Raw genomic sequence first — 16,869 nt, 5'->3', positions numbered from 1 at the left:
TTTTTCACATTTGTAAAATGTCATGCCCCCTTTTTATTTTTATTTTTGTTTATTGAGAGCCTATATTAAATACACCACCAGCTTGATTTTGTTTAATTTGAGGACTTGTTGTTTTGAAACTCATTTCCTGCAATTCTATGTAGTTTAACAAGACAAGACATATTTTAGTTAGGCTATTTAATAATAATGGGGCGGCAGGGTAGCCTAGTGGTTAGAGCGTTGGACTAGTAACCGAAAGGTTGCAAGTTCGAATCCCCGAGCTGACAAGGTACAAATCTGTCGTTCTGCCCCTGAACAGGCAGTTAACCCACTGTTCCTAGGCCTTCATTGAAAATAAGAATTTGCGCTTAACTGACTTGCCTAGTAAAATAAAGGTAAAATGTAAAAAAACAAAGTCTCGACCCAATTTCCCGAAATGTTATTCATTGTATATACAGTGCTGTGCAAAAGTTTTAGGCAGGTGTGAAAACATTCTGTAAAGTAAGAATGCTTTCAAAAATAGACATGTTAATAGATTATATTTATAAATTAACAAAATGCAAAGTAACTTTTCACATCTGCTTAAAACTTTTGCACAGTATTGTATATACATATATATATATATATATAAACAACACAAAACATACACAATCAAATGACAACATCCTACAAACATCAACTACATCACACCTGCCTAGACCCACTAGCACACACACCCATCTCCAGCGCCCACATCACTTTCCGCCACATGGCCTCAAACTGCGCTATTTTGTTTCTCTCTGTAGGCCACGCACTTTCAATTTTTAGATAAAGCATTTGACCGTTCCATTGAGTCAACGATGGAGGATAGGTCGATTTCCATTTTTTAAGTATACTTTTTTTTGATGATTGACGAGAAGTATCACCCAACCCATCGGGTATCGCACTGCACCCTCATATGCCATGTCTTGCAATATGCAGACAGACGGATTAAAAGTACATTTACATTGTAATACTTCTGACAGACATTTTTCTTACTCCGCCCATAACTTTTGGACTTTATAACATTCCCAGAAGGCATGGATTATCGAGTCATTATTACATTTAGACCTCAGACATGACTGACTTTGTGCTGTAGAATTTGTGACATAATTTTATGAGCGATGGAACAGCAGCATACTTCTCGGGAATGAAAAAAATAATAATCACGATGCGCAACGCTCTCCAGCTCTGCTTCTTCAACAAAACAAAAACAATTACAAGGCCGCGGGGCGGACAGTGGCACTGTTTCACCCCATCTTTAAGGTTAGGAGCAGTTGAGCAGTTGAGGTAGATGAGGTAGATGGTGTTTGCTATAGTGGTTTTATATTTGGGGTATGCATAAGGTTTAAAAATCAACTTATTTTCAGTGAAATGTGAAACATCATGGGACACGGTGTTCTTCCTCGTGTTCTAAGAGGTGAGAGAGGGGCTTACAGGGGTGATGCAACCACAAGCTGAGAGCCACCCTCTCAACCCCTCACACGATCCTCTCTACTCAGCAGTGGAAGGTTATCATTAGTTTGAATTAGTGGTTTGGCCCGTAAGCTGTTCCATTCACCTGTACTTCAGATACTTTTACCTTTGGTGTTTATTCCTCTCTCATTTCACATAGACAGATTCAATCCTAGGTTAAAGATAACAAAGGTTAAGACAGGATTCTAATATTCTAATTGGTTTATTTTCAAAAGCTTCCTCATGGAATTATTAAGATCCTAACCTGGGTATCTTCAACCTTGAGTCAAACTAGGCTACCTCCTCCTCTTTAGGTAGATATCTGCCTCTCCGGATTATTACTTATATTTGCTTTATAATGTTCATTGCAGATAGTGATGTTCAGGTATTAAATTGTCTTAATATGTTGATTAAAATCAGAAAGTTAGCTAGGAAGAAATGTTATGATGTATTATAGAGCATGCTTAAAAAGCCTTCCATTGTGAAGGGCTTAGTATTTTATCGTCCCAATTTGTCACGTAGCAACCTCCTGCTACCTAATCAAAATTAAATCCATCCTGAGTCGCCGAAAGCTACCATCACTATTGTACAATATTACACAGAGAAAGTATATGTCAGCGAGAGCTAGCAAAACAAGAATCCACTTGTTCAGCCAAAGCAACAGGTCTGTGATGATGGAAAGTGGAAACATCCCAGAGATTAGCAGAGAGTGACATTGATACGAGTCAGAGATTCCAGAGCCTCAGCTCACAGTCAGCATCGTACGACACTAGTCTGTATCGCTGCAAGGGGCCCAAGCCAACAATCGCCACCTCAGCCAACGTTCACCGTCTCAGCCAACACATTCTATTCTGCCTCAGCCTGGCTCTGCTTTTCAAGACTTCACAATCTCTCTCTAATTGGCTGAAACAAGAGGAGAGCAGAATGTAGTTATGAGGAATGTTCTGACTGGAATAATAAAACCAGGACTTCCTCTCTGGCTTTTCACTGACACAAGTCATTCAAAACAACCTTACGAAAATGAGTCAGGAAACTTTATAGTTTCAACTAAAATTGAACAACTAAAAAACCCAACTAAAATGGAGAACTCTGAAGAATTGATGGTCTTGAAAATGAACGCAATTGATAGTTCCATCCATCACACCACACAGAACAAATCACACAAAAAAACTTTCAACAGAGCTGTCCTTCAACCACACACTCAGAACTAAACACTGGGCAGGGTGCTTAATAATTGGTGGGCAACAACAACAGCACATTTGCTTCATTCAAGTTGGGCCACCCACCAAGCTGTTGTGAAGCTGCCTGCCCTGGTGATAAGAGAGGGAGGACAGGCTGTTTTCGTCAAAAAGAGGGCCTGTAGATTCAGGCAGGGCCAGGCTGGAGGCAGGGCTGCCTTTGGGCTGACAGGCCCTGATTGACCGTGTTAGTTGGCCCCAGAGCTACACAGGCAGGGCCCTTTCAAAGAAGATGCGAGGAGGAGGAGGGCGGTGGCAGTATTTATAGACAACAAGTGATGGGATGCCCTCGTTAGCACATGACCCACTGGGCCAGATGACAGAGGCACCGCTGAGGGTCACATGACCGTATTACTGCAGCTCCCCGCAAGAAGAGAGGGTCTGCCGCACACAGAGAGCATAGTGAGAGAGGAAGGGAGGGGAGGTAGCTATAAAGAGCATAGTGAGAGAGAGAGAGAGAGAGAGAGAGAGAGAGAGAGAGAGAGAGAGAGAGAGAGAGAGAGAGAGAGAGAGAGAGGGGAGGGAGGGAGGTAGCGATAAAGAGCATAGTGCGAGAGAGAGAGAGGGAGGGGAGGGAGGGGAGGTAGCGATAAAGAGCATAGTGAGAGAGAGAGAGAGAGAGGGAGGGGAGGTAGCGATAAAGAGCATAGTGCGAGAGAGGGGGAGCAAGAGAGGAAGAGGGAGAAAAAGAGACAGTGTTTGGAAAGAAAGAGAGAGGGAGGAGAGAGAGAGAGATAGAGAGGGAGAGTACAGAAAGAGAGTACAGGATGTATGGTATGAAAGACCATGAGAGGGTAAGGTGAGAAGGATGAGTCAGTGAAAGAGAGACAGAGAGAGAGAGGCCTTAGGACACACCTACTCATTCAGGGGTTTTTCTCTATTTTCTACATTGTAGAATAATAGTGAAGACATAAAACTATGAAATAACACATATGGAATCATGTTGTGACCAAAAAAGTGTTAAACAAATCAAAATATATATATTTGAGATTCTTCAAAGAAGCCACCCTTTGTCTTGATATGACAGCTTTGCACACTCTTGGCATTCTCTCAACCAGCTTCATGAGATAGTCACCTGGAAACAAAATTTAAGATTGAAGTATTTGGCCTATTTGGCCTGAATGCCAAGCGTCACGTCTGGAGAAAACCTGGTACCATCCATACGGTGAAGCATGGTGGTGGCAGCATCATGCTGTGGGGATGTTTTTCAGCAGCAGGGACTGGGAGACCAGTCAGGATCGAGGCAAAGATGAACAAAGCAAAATAAAGTGAGATCCTTGATGAAAACCTGCTCCAGAGTGCTCAGGACCTCAGACTGGGGCGAAAGTTCACCTTACAACAGGAAAACGACCCTAAGCACACAGCCAAGACAACGCAGGAGTGGCTTCGGGACTAGTCTCTGAATGTCCTTGAGTGGCCAAGCCAGAGCCTGGACTTGAACCCTATCGAACATCTCTGGAGAGACCTAAAAATAGCTGTACAGCAACGCTCCCTATCCAACCTGACAGTCCTGGAGAATATCTGCAGAGAGGAATGGGAGAAACTCTCTAAATACAGGTGTGCCAAGCTTGTAGCGTCATACCCAAGAAGACTCGAGGCTGTGATCACTGCCAAAGGTGCTTCAAGAAAGTACTGAATTAAGGGTCAGAATACTTATGTAAATGTAATATTTAAAAAAAACATGTTTTTATACATTTGCAAAAATGTCTAATAACCTGTTTTTGCTTTGTCATTATGGGGTATTGTGTGTTGTTTGATGAGGGGGAAAAAACTATTTAAAACATTTTAGAATAAGGCTGTAATGTAACACAATGTGGAAAAAGTCAAGGGGTCTGAATACTGAATAGTGGTCATCATGGCAAACAATCAGGCATGACCAAACTACAGTGTCATCTCAAGATGGTCTCCCACAATCCAACACAGTTAATGAGACAGAGGTATTTAGAGTTGCTATCCCACGACAGTTACATTATATTGAAGCTGTTTTTGTTGGATTAAGATGTTAGACATCCCTAGTTAAATTATCTTTATTGATGTCTAGTAATCCATGCCTAAACCAAGCAGGATGGAACAGGGAACAAATGCAGAGACATTATGGAACATATTGGGCTTACATGGGCACACACTGTTTTTTTTTTTGTTCTGGAAAGACTCCTGGGGGAGAGTCCCCTACCCCTCACCCCATCACCACCACCACATGCAAACAAATACTCGTAGCCCACCTCTCCCTCCTTTTCCTCCTCCTCCCCCAACTCCTCCTTTTTGGAATCATTGATGTGAGGTCTATTGTGTGAGCTGAGCAGAGCAGAGTGGAGGGAGAGGAAGCGTGGCCCTGCGTGTCTCAGCCTTGGACTCTGTTACGGCCTGACAACTGACCCACTCACCCACCTTGTAAAGAGGTTTTAGGGTCACAGGTTCACAATAAGGTGACTCAACTGTGAACAACGGACGGCATCTCCTTTCAAAGTCCCGGCCTTCACATCTACTTCTCCCCCTCTCTCCCTCTATCCCCCAGCCCCATCTTATCCCTCTTTCCACTAACCCCATCCAACCCCTTTCTTCGCCCCAGCCCCATTTCACCACTCATTCCTCCAGCCCTGTCTAACCCCTCTCTCTCCCCCAGCCCCAGCCCCATCTCACACCTCTTTCCCTCATACTCAGTGCCTGTCACTATGTACCCAACACCTACCCCGCTGCAACAGTGCTAATCAGCATAGCATCCCAAGGAGATGAGAACATGAGGTTTGATGATGGTTGGGGCCTCAGAACATAGCTAACGCTAATGCTCATGCTTCAGGTTACTCACTGGGGATAAAACCTGACCACATTTACATGAGCAGCTACAATAGGATTAACTGTGGCCAAGAAAAGTAATTTATACTGACTGCATAGACATCCAATAATTCACAGAGGGATTCAGACTGCATCAATAATCATTGCTGCATTTTAGCCAGACTGTTATGTGCTAGCTGTCTAGTCTATGGTTCATAAATGTGCAATGAGCATACAACGATGCCTTTAAATAAGGAATTGGCAACTCGTTCTCATTCTGAGAAATAAGTATATTCTTATCCAGGTAGGCCACTTGATTTCAAAACCTAAACAAAGTGAACAGGCCATGTTGTTCAAACAGTTGGAGACAGACAGAAGGCTGTATTCATAACAATTCAACTGTTCTACCTTGTAGAAAATAGACCCAAGTTTGCTAGACTTTATATGTAAAGAATAGCTGGCTACTCACGAGCAGGTGGGCTTTATGAGACCTGTGTTAATTGTCTATATTTCCTGTTACCAGAAGTTGGTCATTATTCCTGGATGTGCATTGTGCATGGTTCTGGTTAAATTTGTAACAAAAATAGCATTTTCATAAAAATACTTGATGGCCAATATTTAGCCCCCAAAAAGCTTTATTTAGCCTACTGTAGGTATCATTTTACAAGCCTTGAATTCATTCCATTACTGTTGCAAATGCAGTGTATTGACCTTTATTCTTGCAACAAAGCTTAGTTTGAAAAAATTGAGATATGATTTTTAGGCCATAAAGCCCAGCCTTACAACCCCTGCAAAAATGTTCATTAATTATAATGCACATAATAATTCACATTTCCGGTTGATGAAGGATTTTTTCTTGCTGTAGCAAGCTGGCACATATTAAGATCCTACATCTGTAGTGAAGAAAGAGGACAAACAGTCCCTACTCAACATGAGAACTACTGTCAGTTCCAGACAAGGAGAATATCATGATCCATTTCATACAGAGTTGAACATTTTGTTTGAAATGTGCTCATTGATAATGGAAAGGCAAAACATCAACAGTGGATTTATTGTAAGAGCATCTACTACAGTAGATAATACACTGTGTTTGTCATTGTACCATCAATTTACACTTCAATGGAAGAAATACAGCATCCTGTCCTACCATTCCATGTCCACAGTCTGTCCCATCAGCCAAGGGCATGTGCTGTGTCCGACACCCTTTATGACCCCCCTCAGCAGTCGTACACCAGAGCCTCTTGCACTGTTTCTGTGTGGAAAGAGACAGCGAGAGAGGGAAGAAAGAGACATGCGGGAGAGAGGCGGAGAGACAGAGAGAGAGGGAAGAAAGAGACATGCGGGAGAGAGGCGGAGAGACAGCGAGAGAGGGAAGAAAGAGACATGCGGGAGAGAGGCGGAGAGACAGCGAGAGAGGGAAGAAAGAGACATGCGGGAGAGAGGCGGAGAGACAGCGAGAGAGGGAAGAAAGAGACATGCGGGAGAGAGGCGGAGAGACAGCGAGAGAGGGAAGAAAGAGACATGCGGGAGAGAGGCGGAGAGACAGAGAGAGAGGGAAGAAAGAGACATGCGGGAGAGAGGCGGAGAGACAGAGAGAGAGGGAAGAAAGAGACATGCGGGAGAGAGGCGGAGAGACAGCGAGAGGGAAGGAAGAGACATGCGGGAGAGAGGCGGAGAGACAGAGAGAGAGGGAAGGAAGAGACATGCGGGAGAGAGGTGGAGAGACAGAGAGAGAGGGAGGGAAGAGACATGCGGGAGAGAGGCGGAGAGACAGCGAGAGAGGGAAGAAAGACATGCGGGAGAGAGGCGGAGAGACAGCGAGAGAGGGAAGAAAGAGACATGCGGGAGAGAGGCGGAGAGACAGCGAGAGGGGGAAGGAAGAGGAAGGGAGAGAGGCGGAGAGACAGCGAGAGGGAAGGAAGAGGAAGGGAGAGAGGCGGAGAGACAGCGAGAGGGAAGGAAGAGGAAGGGAGAGAGGGAAGGAAGAGGAAGGGAGAGAGGCGGAGAGACAGCGAGAGGGGGAAGGAAGAGGAAGGGAGAGAGGCGGAGAGACAGCGAGAGGGAAGGAAGAGGAAGGGAGAGAGGGAAGGAAGAGGAAGGGAGAGAGGCGGAGAGACAGAGAGAGGGGGAAGGAAGAGGAAGGGAGAGAGGCGGAGAGACAGCGAGAGGGAAGGAAGAGGAAGGGAGAGAGGGAAGGAAGAGGAAGGGAGAGAGGCGGAGAGACAGCGAGAGGGGGAAGGAAGAGGAAGGGAGAGAGGCGGAGAGACAGCGAGAGGGAAGGAAGAGGAAGGGAGAGAGGGAAGGAAGAGGAAGGGAGAGAGGCGGAGAGACAGAGAGAGGGGGAAGGAAGAGGAAGGGAGCGTTAAACTCTGTTACAATACAACTTTTACAAAAATCCCACTGCAGGAGAATAATTGAACTGTTTCACCCCAAACTACAAATCCCTAATATTGACAGGCAGACAGGAGGCTCTATTGTGCTGCTCAGTAGTAAGTACTGTGAGATGTATAACAGGCTTTATGTACAGTTCAGCCTCTAGAACACCAGACAGTAACTTTAACAGCTCCTTGGGCAGCTGTTACTATCTCTATAGATTACCCACACAGTGTTCCAGAAGTCTCCAACCAGACCAGAGAGGGCATAAAGTCTGTTCGAAGGGAAAGCAGCTTCCCTCACAGCAGCCTGAACAAAGCTAATTGTCTCATAAAACCACAAAAGCTGTGTGTCATACAGACAGCTCATTAAAAACAATGACTGGGGAAGGGGGGTATAGTACAGTGTTGTCTATACTGTATAAATTTATGACTTCATCATCTCAACACAAGTGCCTTATCATAGACAAGACACATTAGAACCTCAGAAGCATATGACATCATTATCCATAGGGGGTTTGGTTGAGGACACTTTTTTGGAGATAGAGACTGAGTTTACGTCCCAAATGGCACCCTATTCCTTATGTAGTGCACTATATAGGGAATAGGGTGCCAATCGGGACATCCCTTACGAGACACCCGGTTGTGAGGAATGAAACCTGGCTCACCATGTAAGGGCAGACCATGGATCCGGGACCAAACATGAGCTCACACTGTCGGTTGGCATTGTAGATCTGACCAGGGAGGTGGTTGGGTAGCTCGTACGTCCCGCTCACTGGCTCGTCCAACAGGCACTCTCCGTACCCTGTGCTGAAAGGTAACACATACACACATTAATTTGCATAGCTGCTGGACTGTGCTGAACTGAGTGGATGTCCTGTCTGTCCTCAACTGGCTGTGTGTGCTGTGTTAGTGGAGGGATGAGGTCGGCATAAATCTGCACACACACACACAGCTGCGTGGTGTTTACTGCAGGGGCCGGCGGGGGTTGCAGGGGGTAGTATTTTATTTTTTTCCTATTGCATTGAGGAAGTTATAAATTACTGTAGAGTGGGGTTTGTAGCGAGCCTGCTCTCTATCTGTCTGAGAGGGATATATACCGTCTGTGTTCAGTCAGGGAAATGGGATCTCAGGAGGGAGAATTGCTAAGTTGATGTCTTAAATGCATCATTATCTTAACCAGTTGTAACGTTCAGTTTACTGTCTCTACAGTCAGACTCCTCTCATTGAGTTGAAACAAAACAAGCTGCATCAAAACAGACGACACCATCATATCCATCCCTCCAAATCATGTTTTTACACCCCATAAATAAGGGTGTATCTTCACAGTGAAGAAAAGGACCTGATTGGGATCCGTATGACTTGGGGGAGAATGTAAACAAGACCTTAGGGACTGTAGCAACAGGCTTTGTCATCACTCTGACAGAGAGAGAAAGATCTTACCAACATCACAGCCCTGTCACATAGAGTAGAGCGCTGGGAACCATCACGCACACACACACACCACACACACCACACACACCACACACACCACACACACCACACACACACACACACACACACACACACACACACACACACACACACACACACACACACACAACCAGTAAATAAGCACACATAAAAGCTACATCACGCAAAGTGCTTCATCAGTCAAGATTCATACAGTACAACAGAGTAGTCAGGATAATGTCATCTTTGTTATTCATAATCACAAAATAAACATCTCCGTGTCACCATCCAGGACTGATGATAGTCAAATGTAAACATTTTTTGTCCCATGTGGGTGGTCTGGTCTGATGTTAGGTAACAGTGAGATTGACACCACTTCCCCTCACTGAGACCTAATATTAGTTAATGCTGTCACTATGAAACTGGAGCCAGGCATCATACAGACGGAATAAAGCTGCATTTACATGCAGACACAAAGCTATCCCAACCACATGTTAATTCAAAAGACATTTCTCTGTGCACAAAGCAGAGGATTTTGAAGATGGTGCAGGATTGAGATGGCTGCAGTTTTGCGGGCTCCTAACCAATTGTGCTATTGTGTGTGTTTTTTTGCGTTATTTGTCACTTATTTTGTACACAATGTTTCTGCCACCGTCTCTTATGACCGAAAAGAGCTTCTGGATATCAGGACAGTGATTACTCACCTCGTACTGGACAAAGATTTTTTTTCTTTAACGAGTCGGATGTATAGGATTTACTTCAGACACCCGACAAGGCCCAAATCTCTGTTATTCACATGAAGAAGAAACAGAGAAATCTGGAACGTAGGTCTGGGTGCCTTGAAATGATCCAACAGCGAGTGAGTAATCCCCCTCTACCATCAGTCCTATTAGCCAACGTCCAATCATTGGATAACAAAACGGATTAGCTTTTTTTCACCTTTATTTAACCAGGTAGGGTTAAATAAAGTTTACATTTTGTAAAATAAAAACAGAGCTCATCCATTTTGTTATCCAATGATTGCACGTCAAGACTGTACTTTCTACTTTTAAACTCGGACAAAACAGAGATGCTTGTTCTAGGTCCCAAGAAACAAAGAGATCTTCTGTTGAATCTGACAATCAACCTTAATGGTTGTACAGTCGTCTCAAATAAAACTGTGAAGGACCTCGGCGTTACTCTGGACCCTGATCTCTCTTTTGAAGAACATATCAAGACTGTTTCAAGGACAGCTTTTTTCCATCTACGTAACATTGCAAAAATCAGAAACTTTCTGTCCAAAAATGATGCAGAAAAATTAATCCATGTTTTTGTCACTTCTAGGTTACTGCAAGGACTACTGCAATGCTCTACTTTCCGGCTACCCGTATAAAGCACTAAATAAACTTCAGTTAGTGCTAAATACGGCTGCTAGAATCCTGACTAGAACCCCAAAAATGTATCATATTACTCCAGTGCTAGCCTCCCTACACTGGCTTCCTGTCAAGGCAAGGGCTGATTTCAAGGTTTTACTGCTAACCTACAAAGCATTACATGGGCTTGCTCCTACCGATCTCTCTGATTTGGTCCTGCCGTACATACCTACACGTACGCTACGGTCACAAGACGCAGGCCTCCTAATTGTCCCTAGAATTTCTAAGCAAACAGCTGGAGGCAGGGCTTTCTCCTATAGAGCTCCATTTTTATGGAATGGTCTGCCTACCCATGTGAGAGATGCAAACTCGGTCTCAACCTTTAAGTCTTTACTGAAGACTCATCTCTTCAGTGGGTCATATGATTGAATGTAGTCTGGCCCAGGAGTGTGAAGGTGAACGGAAAGGCTCTGGAGCAACGAACCGCCCTTGCAGTCTCTGCCTGGCCGGTTCTCCTCTTTCCACTGGGATTCTCTGCCTCTAACCCTATTATAGGGGCTGAGTCACTGGCTTACTAGGGCTCTTTCATACCATCCCTAGCAGAGGTGCATCACTTGAGTGGGTTGAGTCACTGATGTGATCTTCCTGTCTGGGTTGGCGCCCCCCCTTGGGTTGTGCCGTGGCAGAGATCTTTGTGGGCTATACTCGGCCTTGTCTTAGGATGGTAAGTTGGTGGTTGAAGATATCCCTCTAGTGGTGTGGGGGCTGTGCTTTGGCAAAGTGGGTGGGGTTATATCCTTCCTGTTTGGTCCTGTCCGGGGGTGTCATCGGATGGGGCCACAGTGTCTCCTGACCCCTCCTGTCTCAACCTCCAGTATTTATGCTGCAGTAGTTTATGTGTCGGGGGGCTAGGGTCTGTTTGTTATATCTGGAGTACTTCTCCTGTCCTATCTGGTGTCCTGTGTGAATTTAAGTATGTTCTCTCTAATTCTCTCTTTCTTTCTCTCTCTCGGAGGACCTGAGCCCTAGGACCATGCCTCAGGACTACCTGACATGATGACTCCATGTTGTCCCCAGTCCACCTGGCCGTGCTGCTGCTCCAGTTTCAACTGTTCTGCCTGTGATTATTATTATTTGACCATGCTGGTCATTTATGAACATTTGAACATCTTGGCCATGTTCTGTTATAATCTCCACCTGGCACAGCCAGAAGAGGACTGGCCACCCCACATAGCCTGGTTCCTCTCTAGGTTTCTTCCTAGGTTTTGGCCTTTCTAGGGAGTTTTTCTTAGCCACCGTGCTTCTACACCTGCATTGCTTGCTGTTTGGGGTTTTAGGCTGGGTTTCTGTACAGCACTTTGAGATATCAGCTGATGTACGAAGGGCTATATAAATACATTTGATTTGATTTGAAGACTACACGACCAATGGGACATTATAAACTGTAATGTCTTATGTTTCACTGAGTCGTGGCTGAACGACGACGTGGATAACATACAACTGGTGGAGTTTTCGGTCCATCGGCAAAATAGAACAGCTGCCTTCGATAAAACAAGAGGTGGCGGTTTGTGTCTATTTGAAAATAACAGGTTTTGCTCGCCTGAGGTAGAGAATCTCAAGATAAGCTGTAGACCACACTATTTAACAAGAGAGTTTTCGTCTATATTTTTCATAGCTGTCTATTTAACATCACAAACCGATGTTGGCACTAATACGGCACTCAACGAGCTGCATAAACAAACAAGAAAATGCTCATCCAGAGGTGGCGCTCCTAATGGCCAGGGACATTAATGCAGGGAAACTTACATCCATTTTACCTCATGCTAAATGTGCAACCAGAAAAAAAGCTCTGGACCACCTTTACTCCACACACAGAGACACATACAAAGCTCTTCCTCGCCCTCCATTTGGCAAATCTGACCATAACTCTATCCACCTGATTCCTGCTTACAAGCAAAAACTAAAGCAGGAAGTACCAGTGACTCGCTCAATAAGATAGTGGTCAGATGACACAGATGCTAAGCTACAGGACTGTTTTGCTAGCACAGACTGGATATGTTCCGGGATTCTTCCGATGGTATTGAGGAGTACACCACATCAGTCACTGGCTTCATCAATAAGTGCATCAATGACGTCATCCCCACAGTGACTGTACGTACATACCCCGACCAGAAGCCATGAATTACAGGCAACATTTGCACTGAGCTAAAGGGTAGAGCTGCCACTTTCAAGGAGCACGACTCTAACCCGGACGCTTATAAGAAATCCCGCTATGCCCTCCGACGAACCATCAAACAGGCAAAGCGTCAATACAGGACTAAGATCAAATCATACTACACCAGCTCCGACGCTCGTCGGATGTGGCAGAGCATGCAAACTATTACAGACTACAAAGGGAAGCACAGCCAAGAGCTGCCCAGTGATATGAGCCCACCAGATGAGCTAAATAACTTCATGCCCGCTTCGAGGCAAGTAACACTGGAACACACATGAGAGCATCAGCTGTTCCGGCCGATTTTGTGATAACGCTCTCCGCAGCTGATTTGAGTAAGACCTTTAAACAGGTCAACATTCACAAGGCCGCAGGGCCAGACGGATTACCAGGATGTGCACTCCGAGCGTGCACTGACCAACTGGCAAGTGTCTTAACTGACATTTTTTCTAACCTCTCCCTGTCTGAATCTGTAATTCCAACATGTTTCAAGCAGACCACCATAGTCCCGGTGCCCAAGAACACTAAGGTAACCTGCCTAAATGGCTACTGACCCGTAGCACTCACGTCTGTAGCCATGAAATGCTTTGAAAGGCTGGTCATGGCTCACATCAACACCATTATCCCAGAAACCCCAGACCCACTCCAATTTGCATACTTCCCCAACAGATCCACAGAAGATGCAATCTCGATTGCACTCCACACTGCCCTTTCACACATGGACAAAAGGAACACCTGTGTGAGAATGCTATTCATTGACTATTGCTCAGTGTCCAACACCATAGCGCCCTCAAAGCTCATCACTAAGCTAAGGACCATGGGACTAAACACCTCCCTCTACAACTAGATCCTGGACTTCCTGACGGACCGCCCCCAGTTGGTAAGGGTAGGTAACAACACATCCACCATCCATCCTCAACACGGGCCCCCCCAAGGTGCGTGCTCAGTCCCCTCTTGTACTCCCTGTACACCGATTGACTGCACGGCCAGGCAACGACTCCAACACCATCATTAAGTTTGCTGATGACACAACAGTAGTAGGCCTAATCACCGACAACAATGAGACAGCCTATAGGGATGAGGTAAGAGACCTGACCGTGTGGTGCAAGAACAATAACATCTCCCTCAACATGATCAAGATAAAGGAGATGATTGTGGACTACAGGAAAAGGAGGATCGAGCACACCCCCATTCTCTGCAGTGGAACAGGCTGAGAGCGTCAAGTTCCTTGGCGTCCACATCACCAACAGACTAACATGGTCCAAACACACCAAGACAGTCATGAAGAGGGCACGACAAAAACCTAATCCCCCTCAGGAGACTGAAAAGATTTGGCATGGGTCCTGCATGCAACAACTGTATAGTCGTAATCACGTTCATGGGTGCCAACTCTCCTGTGCGACCAGGACAATATATCCCGACTACACAGAACCCTCCACGGGTCCTCGCCCAACAGGCGGATGATCTCTGTGAACCAGGGTTGTCTGGGCCAACGGGGAGCCACCAGAATCAACAACAGACACTCCTGACGGACTCTCTCAACGATGGCCTGAATCAGGTCCACCGGGGGAAATGCATAGACTACGGTACGAGGCCACTGAGATGCCAAAGCATCCATTCCCAACAGAGCGCATGCATCCCTCATTGAGAAGAACAGATGGCAATTAGTGTTTTCTCAGTAAGGATGAGTCTGTTGTGATCATCCTGTGGAATCAAACACCTTTTCTTGTGATTCCCTATGAACCCCAGAGTCTGAATATGGGAAACCAGCGTGGCAGTGTGGAGCTCCACCTGTTCTCTCGACTCTCTTGTTATGACCAGCCAATCATCCAGATAGGCCAATACTCTGATCCCCTGGCACGGCATCAGTGCCAAAGACACCTCCACCAACATAGAAAAGGTGTGGAGCGATACGGAGAGCCCGAAAGGCAGGACTAGAAACTCATAGAACACACCCTCGAAATGAAACCTCAGAAGCTTTCTGTGGGGAGGATTTGTGGCCACATGAATACATGCATCCTTCAGATCTATGGACATGAACCAAGAACTGTCACTGTTAATTCAAAAGCACCGTGCTCGGATTAGCCCCCTTGTTAGCCTCGTGAGTTAACTCGCCAGCTTTCCATCCATCAGCAGTGTGCAAACGAGCCCCGCCTCCTCCATACTCTCTACACTCATGAACTCGCCATAACCGGACTGAATGAGGGGAACCACAGGTCACCTTTAGCTCTTTGGTGATCTCTTTAAATATTTTACCTCCTGTCCCACCACTGCAGGGACAGGAGGTAAATACCTTCCCCCAAAGTTGGAGGAACTCTGCTAAAGATGGCAATACACCCCAGGTGATCTGCCGCCCTACGACACAGCTCCATCAAAAGCGCATTTACCACCAATGGTTCACTTCACACGCCGAATCCAAAGCCTGGGATTTAGGCTTTCCCGGAATGATGCCATCCGATTCACACTCTGAAAACCCTCCAGAGCCAACCAGGGATAATATATCAACCCTGCAATCCGAACCCTGAACAATGCCAGAAAAAACGGAAAGAGCCTCACCCAGCTGGGATGACACCCCTATCAACTCTGACCAACACTACTAGTGGTCCGAGCCAAAGTCTCCTGAGCGTGTTTCCACCCCAGGTAAACAGGACAGCACTGGTGAGTATCTTTAACTTTCATTGTGAAACCACATGCCCTAGGGCAGGGTCAAATGTTCCTTTTTGAACTTACTCCACTGGCCATCTTACTCAAAGAAGCACTGGCTACACAAGCAGAGCAGAATGTTGTGTTTTTTTAGCAAACACAAATCCTTCCCAAGGAAGGAAGCATTAGCTACACAAGCAGAGCAGAAAGTGGTAGCTTTTAGAAAACACAAAAACCGATACCAAGTCCCAAAACTCACAACATCTAAGGGGACGATTACTCTCTCCCTACTGACACCTAAGTCAGAGCCAAATTTCATAGTCTTCGTGCACTTGAAAAGCTAAATTGTATGACATGTTCTTCCTTCAGGCGAGCTGAAGAGCCCGGGTATTATAGCCAGGAAAGCAGGGCTTCCGAGGTCGCATCGGAATCTATTGGCCCGTTGGGCGTGATTTCAGTTTTCAGGTGAATATGATTGGTCGTTGACTCCCCATAAAATGTTACACCGAGTGACCGACTGAAAGGGAACCCTTTGTTTTGTATCCCAAAAAGTCTACACGTGCTTGGTGGAATGAGTTTGTCTAACATTGGGAAGAGACAAATGATGAAAGCTACGATGAGGTCAGTCAGTTCTTCAGGGAAATGAGAAGAAGAGAGAGGGAGAGATGCCCCATATTGAAGCTATAAGATAGTGGTCTGTTTGTCTGTCAGAGTCCAGAAGGAGGAGAAGAGATGATGCCCCATATTGAAGCATCTTTCACCAGGTTGTCATCGTCTAATGAGAAACCCTATGGGCCTATGATTAAAAACAGGATGGATATGGGGGAAAAGAGCAGCAATTTTTTATTAGGCATGCAGTTTTTTTGGCAAAACAGAGGAGCCCGAGACAGGTGATGCGACTCCCCTATGGCACCAACAGGGGTTCTACACCTGGCAACCATTGGGAGGCTTCTTTAAAGTGAGTTTATTTAGCAAATAACTTACAGTTATCTCTCAGTGTTTGTCATAAGAAGCTACTCCATAATGAGTTCCATAAAGGCAGACTGTGTTTCCCGTGAGATGGTAGCTGCTATGAAGTTGCTCATATATCAGATTTTATGACCGATGCAGGGTATTGAATGATACAGCACATCCCTGTTGCACAGTTGTAATAAACTAAATGCAAACAGCACTGTAGTGATGACCCTTTTCATAGGAAGATATACTGCAACCATTACCATTCTAACACAGCAAATAACTAGAAAAGAAGTAGTTATAAAAAGTTTATTTTCACAGATAATGCATCTTGAATTAATTGAGGACATAAAGATATATTTTTTTTACCAAAACGTAAGAAAAACGTTTTTAAATGGAACTGCTCAGGATAGCAAGACATC

At 45.3% G+C, this 16,869-nt stretch overlaps 1 protein-coding gene across 1 annotated transcript in view; it reads right to left on the bottom strand.

Moving 5' to 3' along the window:
• Positions 1-16,869, bottom strand: part of LOC109889236 (A disintegrin and metalloproteinase with thrombospondin motifs 20) — a 199,781-nt gene that overhangs the window by 130,054 nt on the left and 52,858 nt on the right. Inside the window, exons 10-11 of the mRNA XM_020480514.2 lie at positions 8,503-8,644; positions 6,610-6,714 (exon numbers count right to left, since the gene is read on the bottom strand). Coding sequence (XP_020336103.1) covers positions 6,610-6,714; positions 8,503-8,644 — 247 coding nt within the window. The remainder of the gene's footprint in view (positions 1-6,609; positions 6,715-8,502; positions 8,645-16,869) is intronic.

Source organism: Oncorhynchus kisutch, linkage group LG4 (assembly GCF_002021735.2).
Source record: "Oncorhynchus kisutch isolate 150728-3 linkage group LG4, Okis_V2, whole genome shotgun sequence".
Taxonomy (NCBI): domain Eukaryota; kingdom Metazoa; phylum Chordata; class Actinopteri; order Salmoniformes; family Salmonidae; genus Oncorhynchus; species Oncorhynchus kisutch.
Note: the sequence above shows the minus strand (reverse complement) of the source record. Positions and strands in the feature narration are given on the sequence as shown.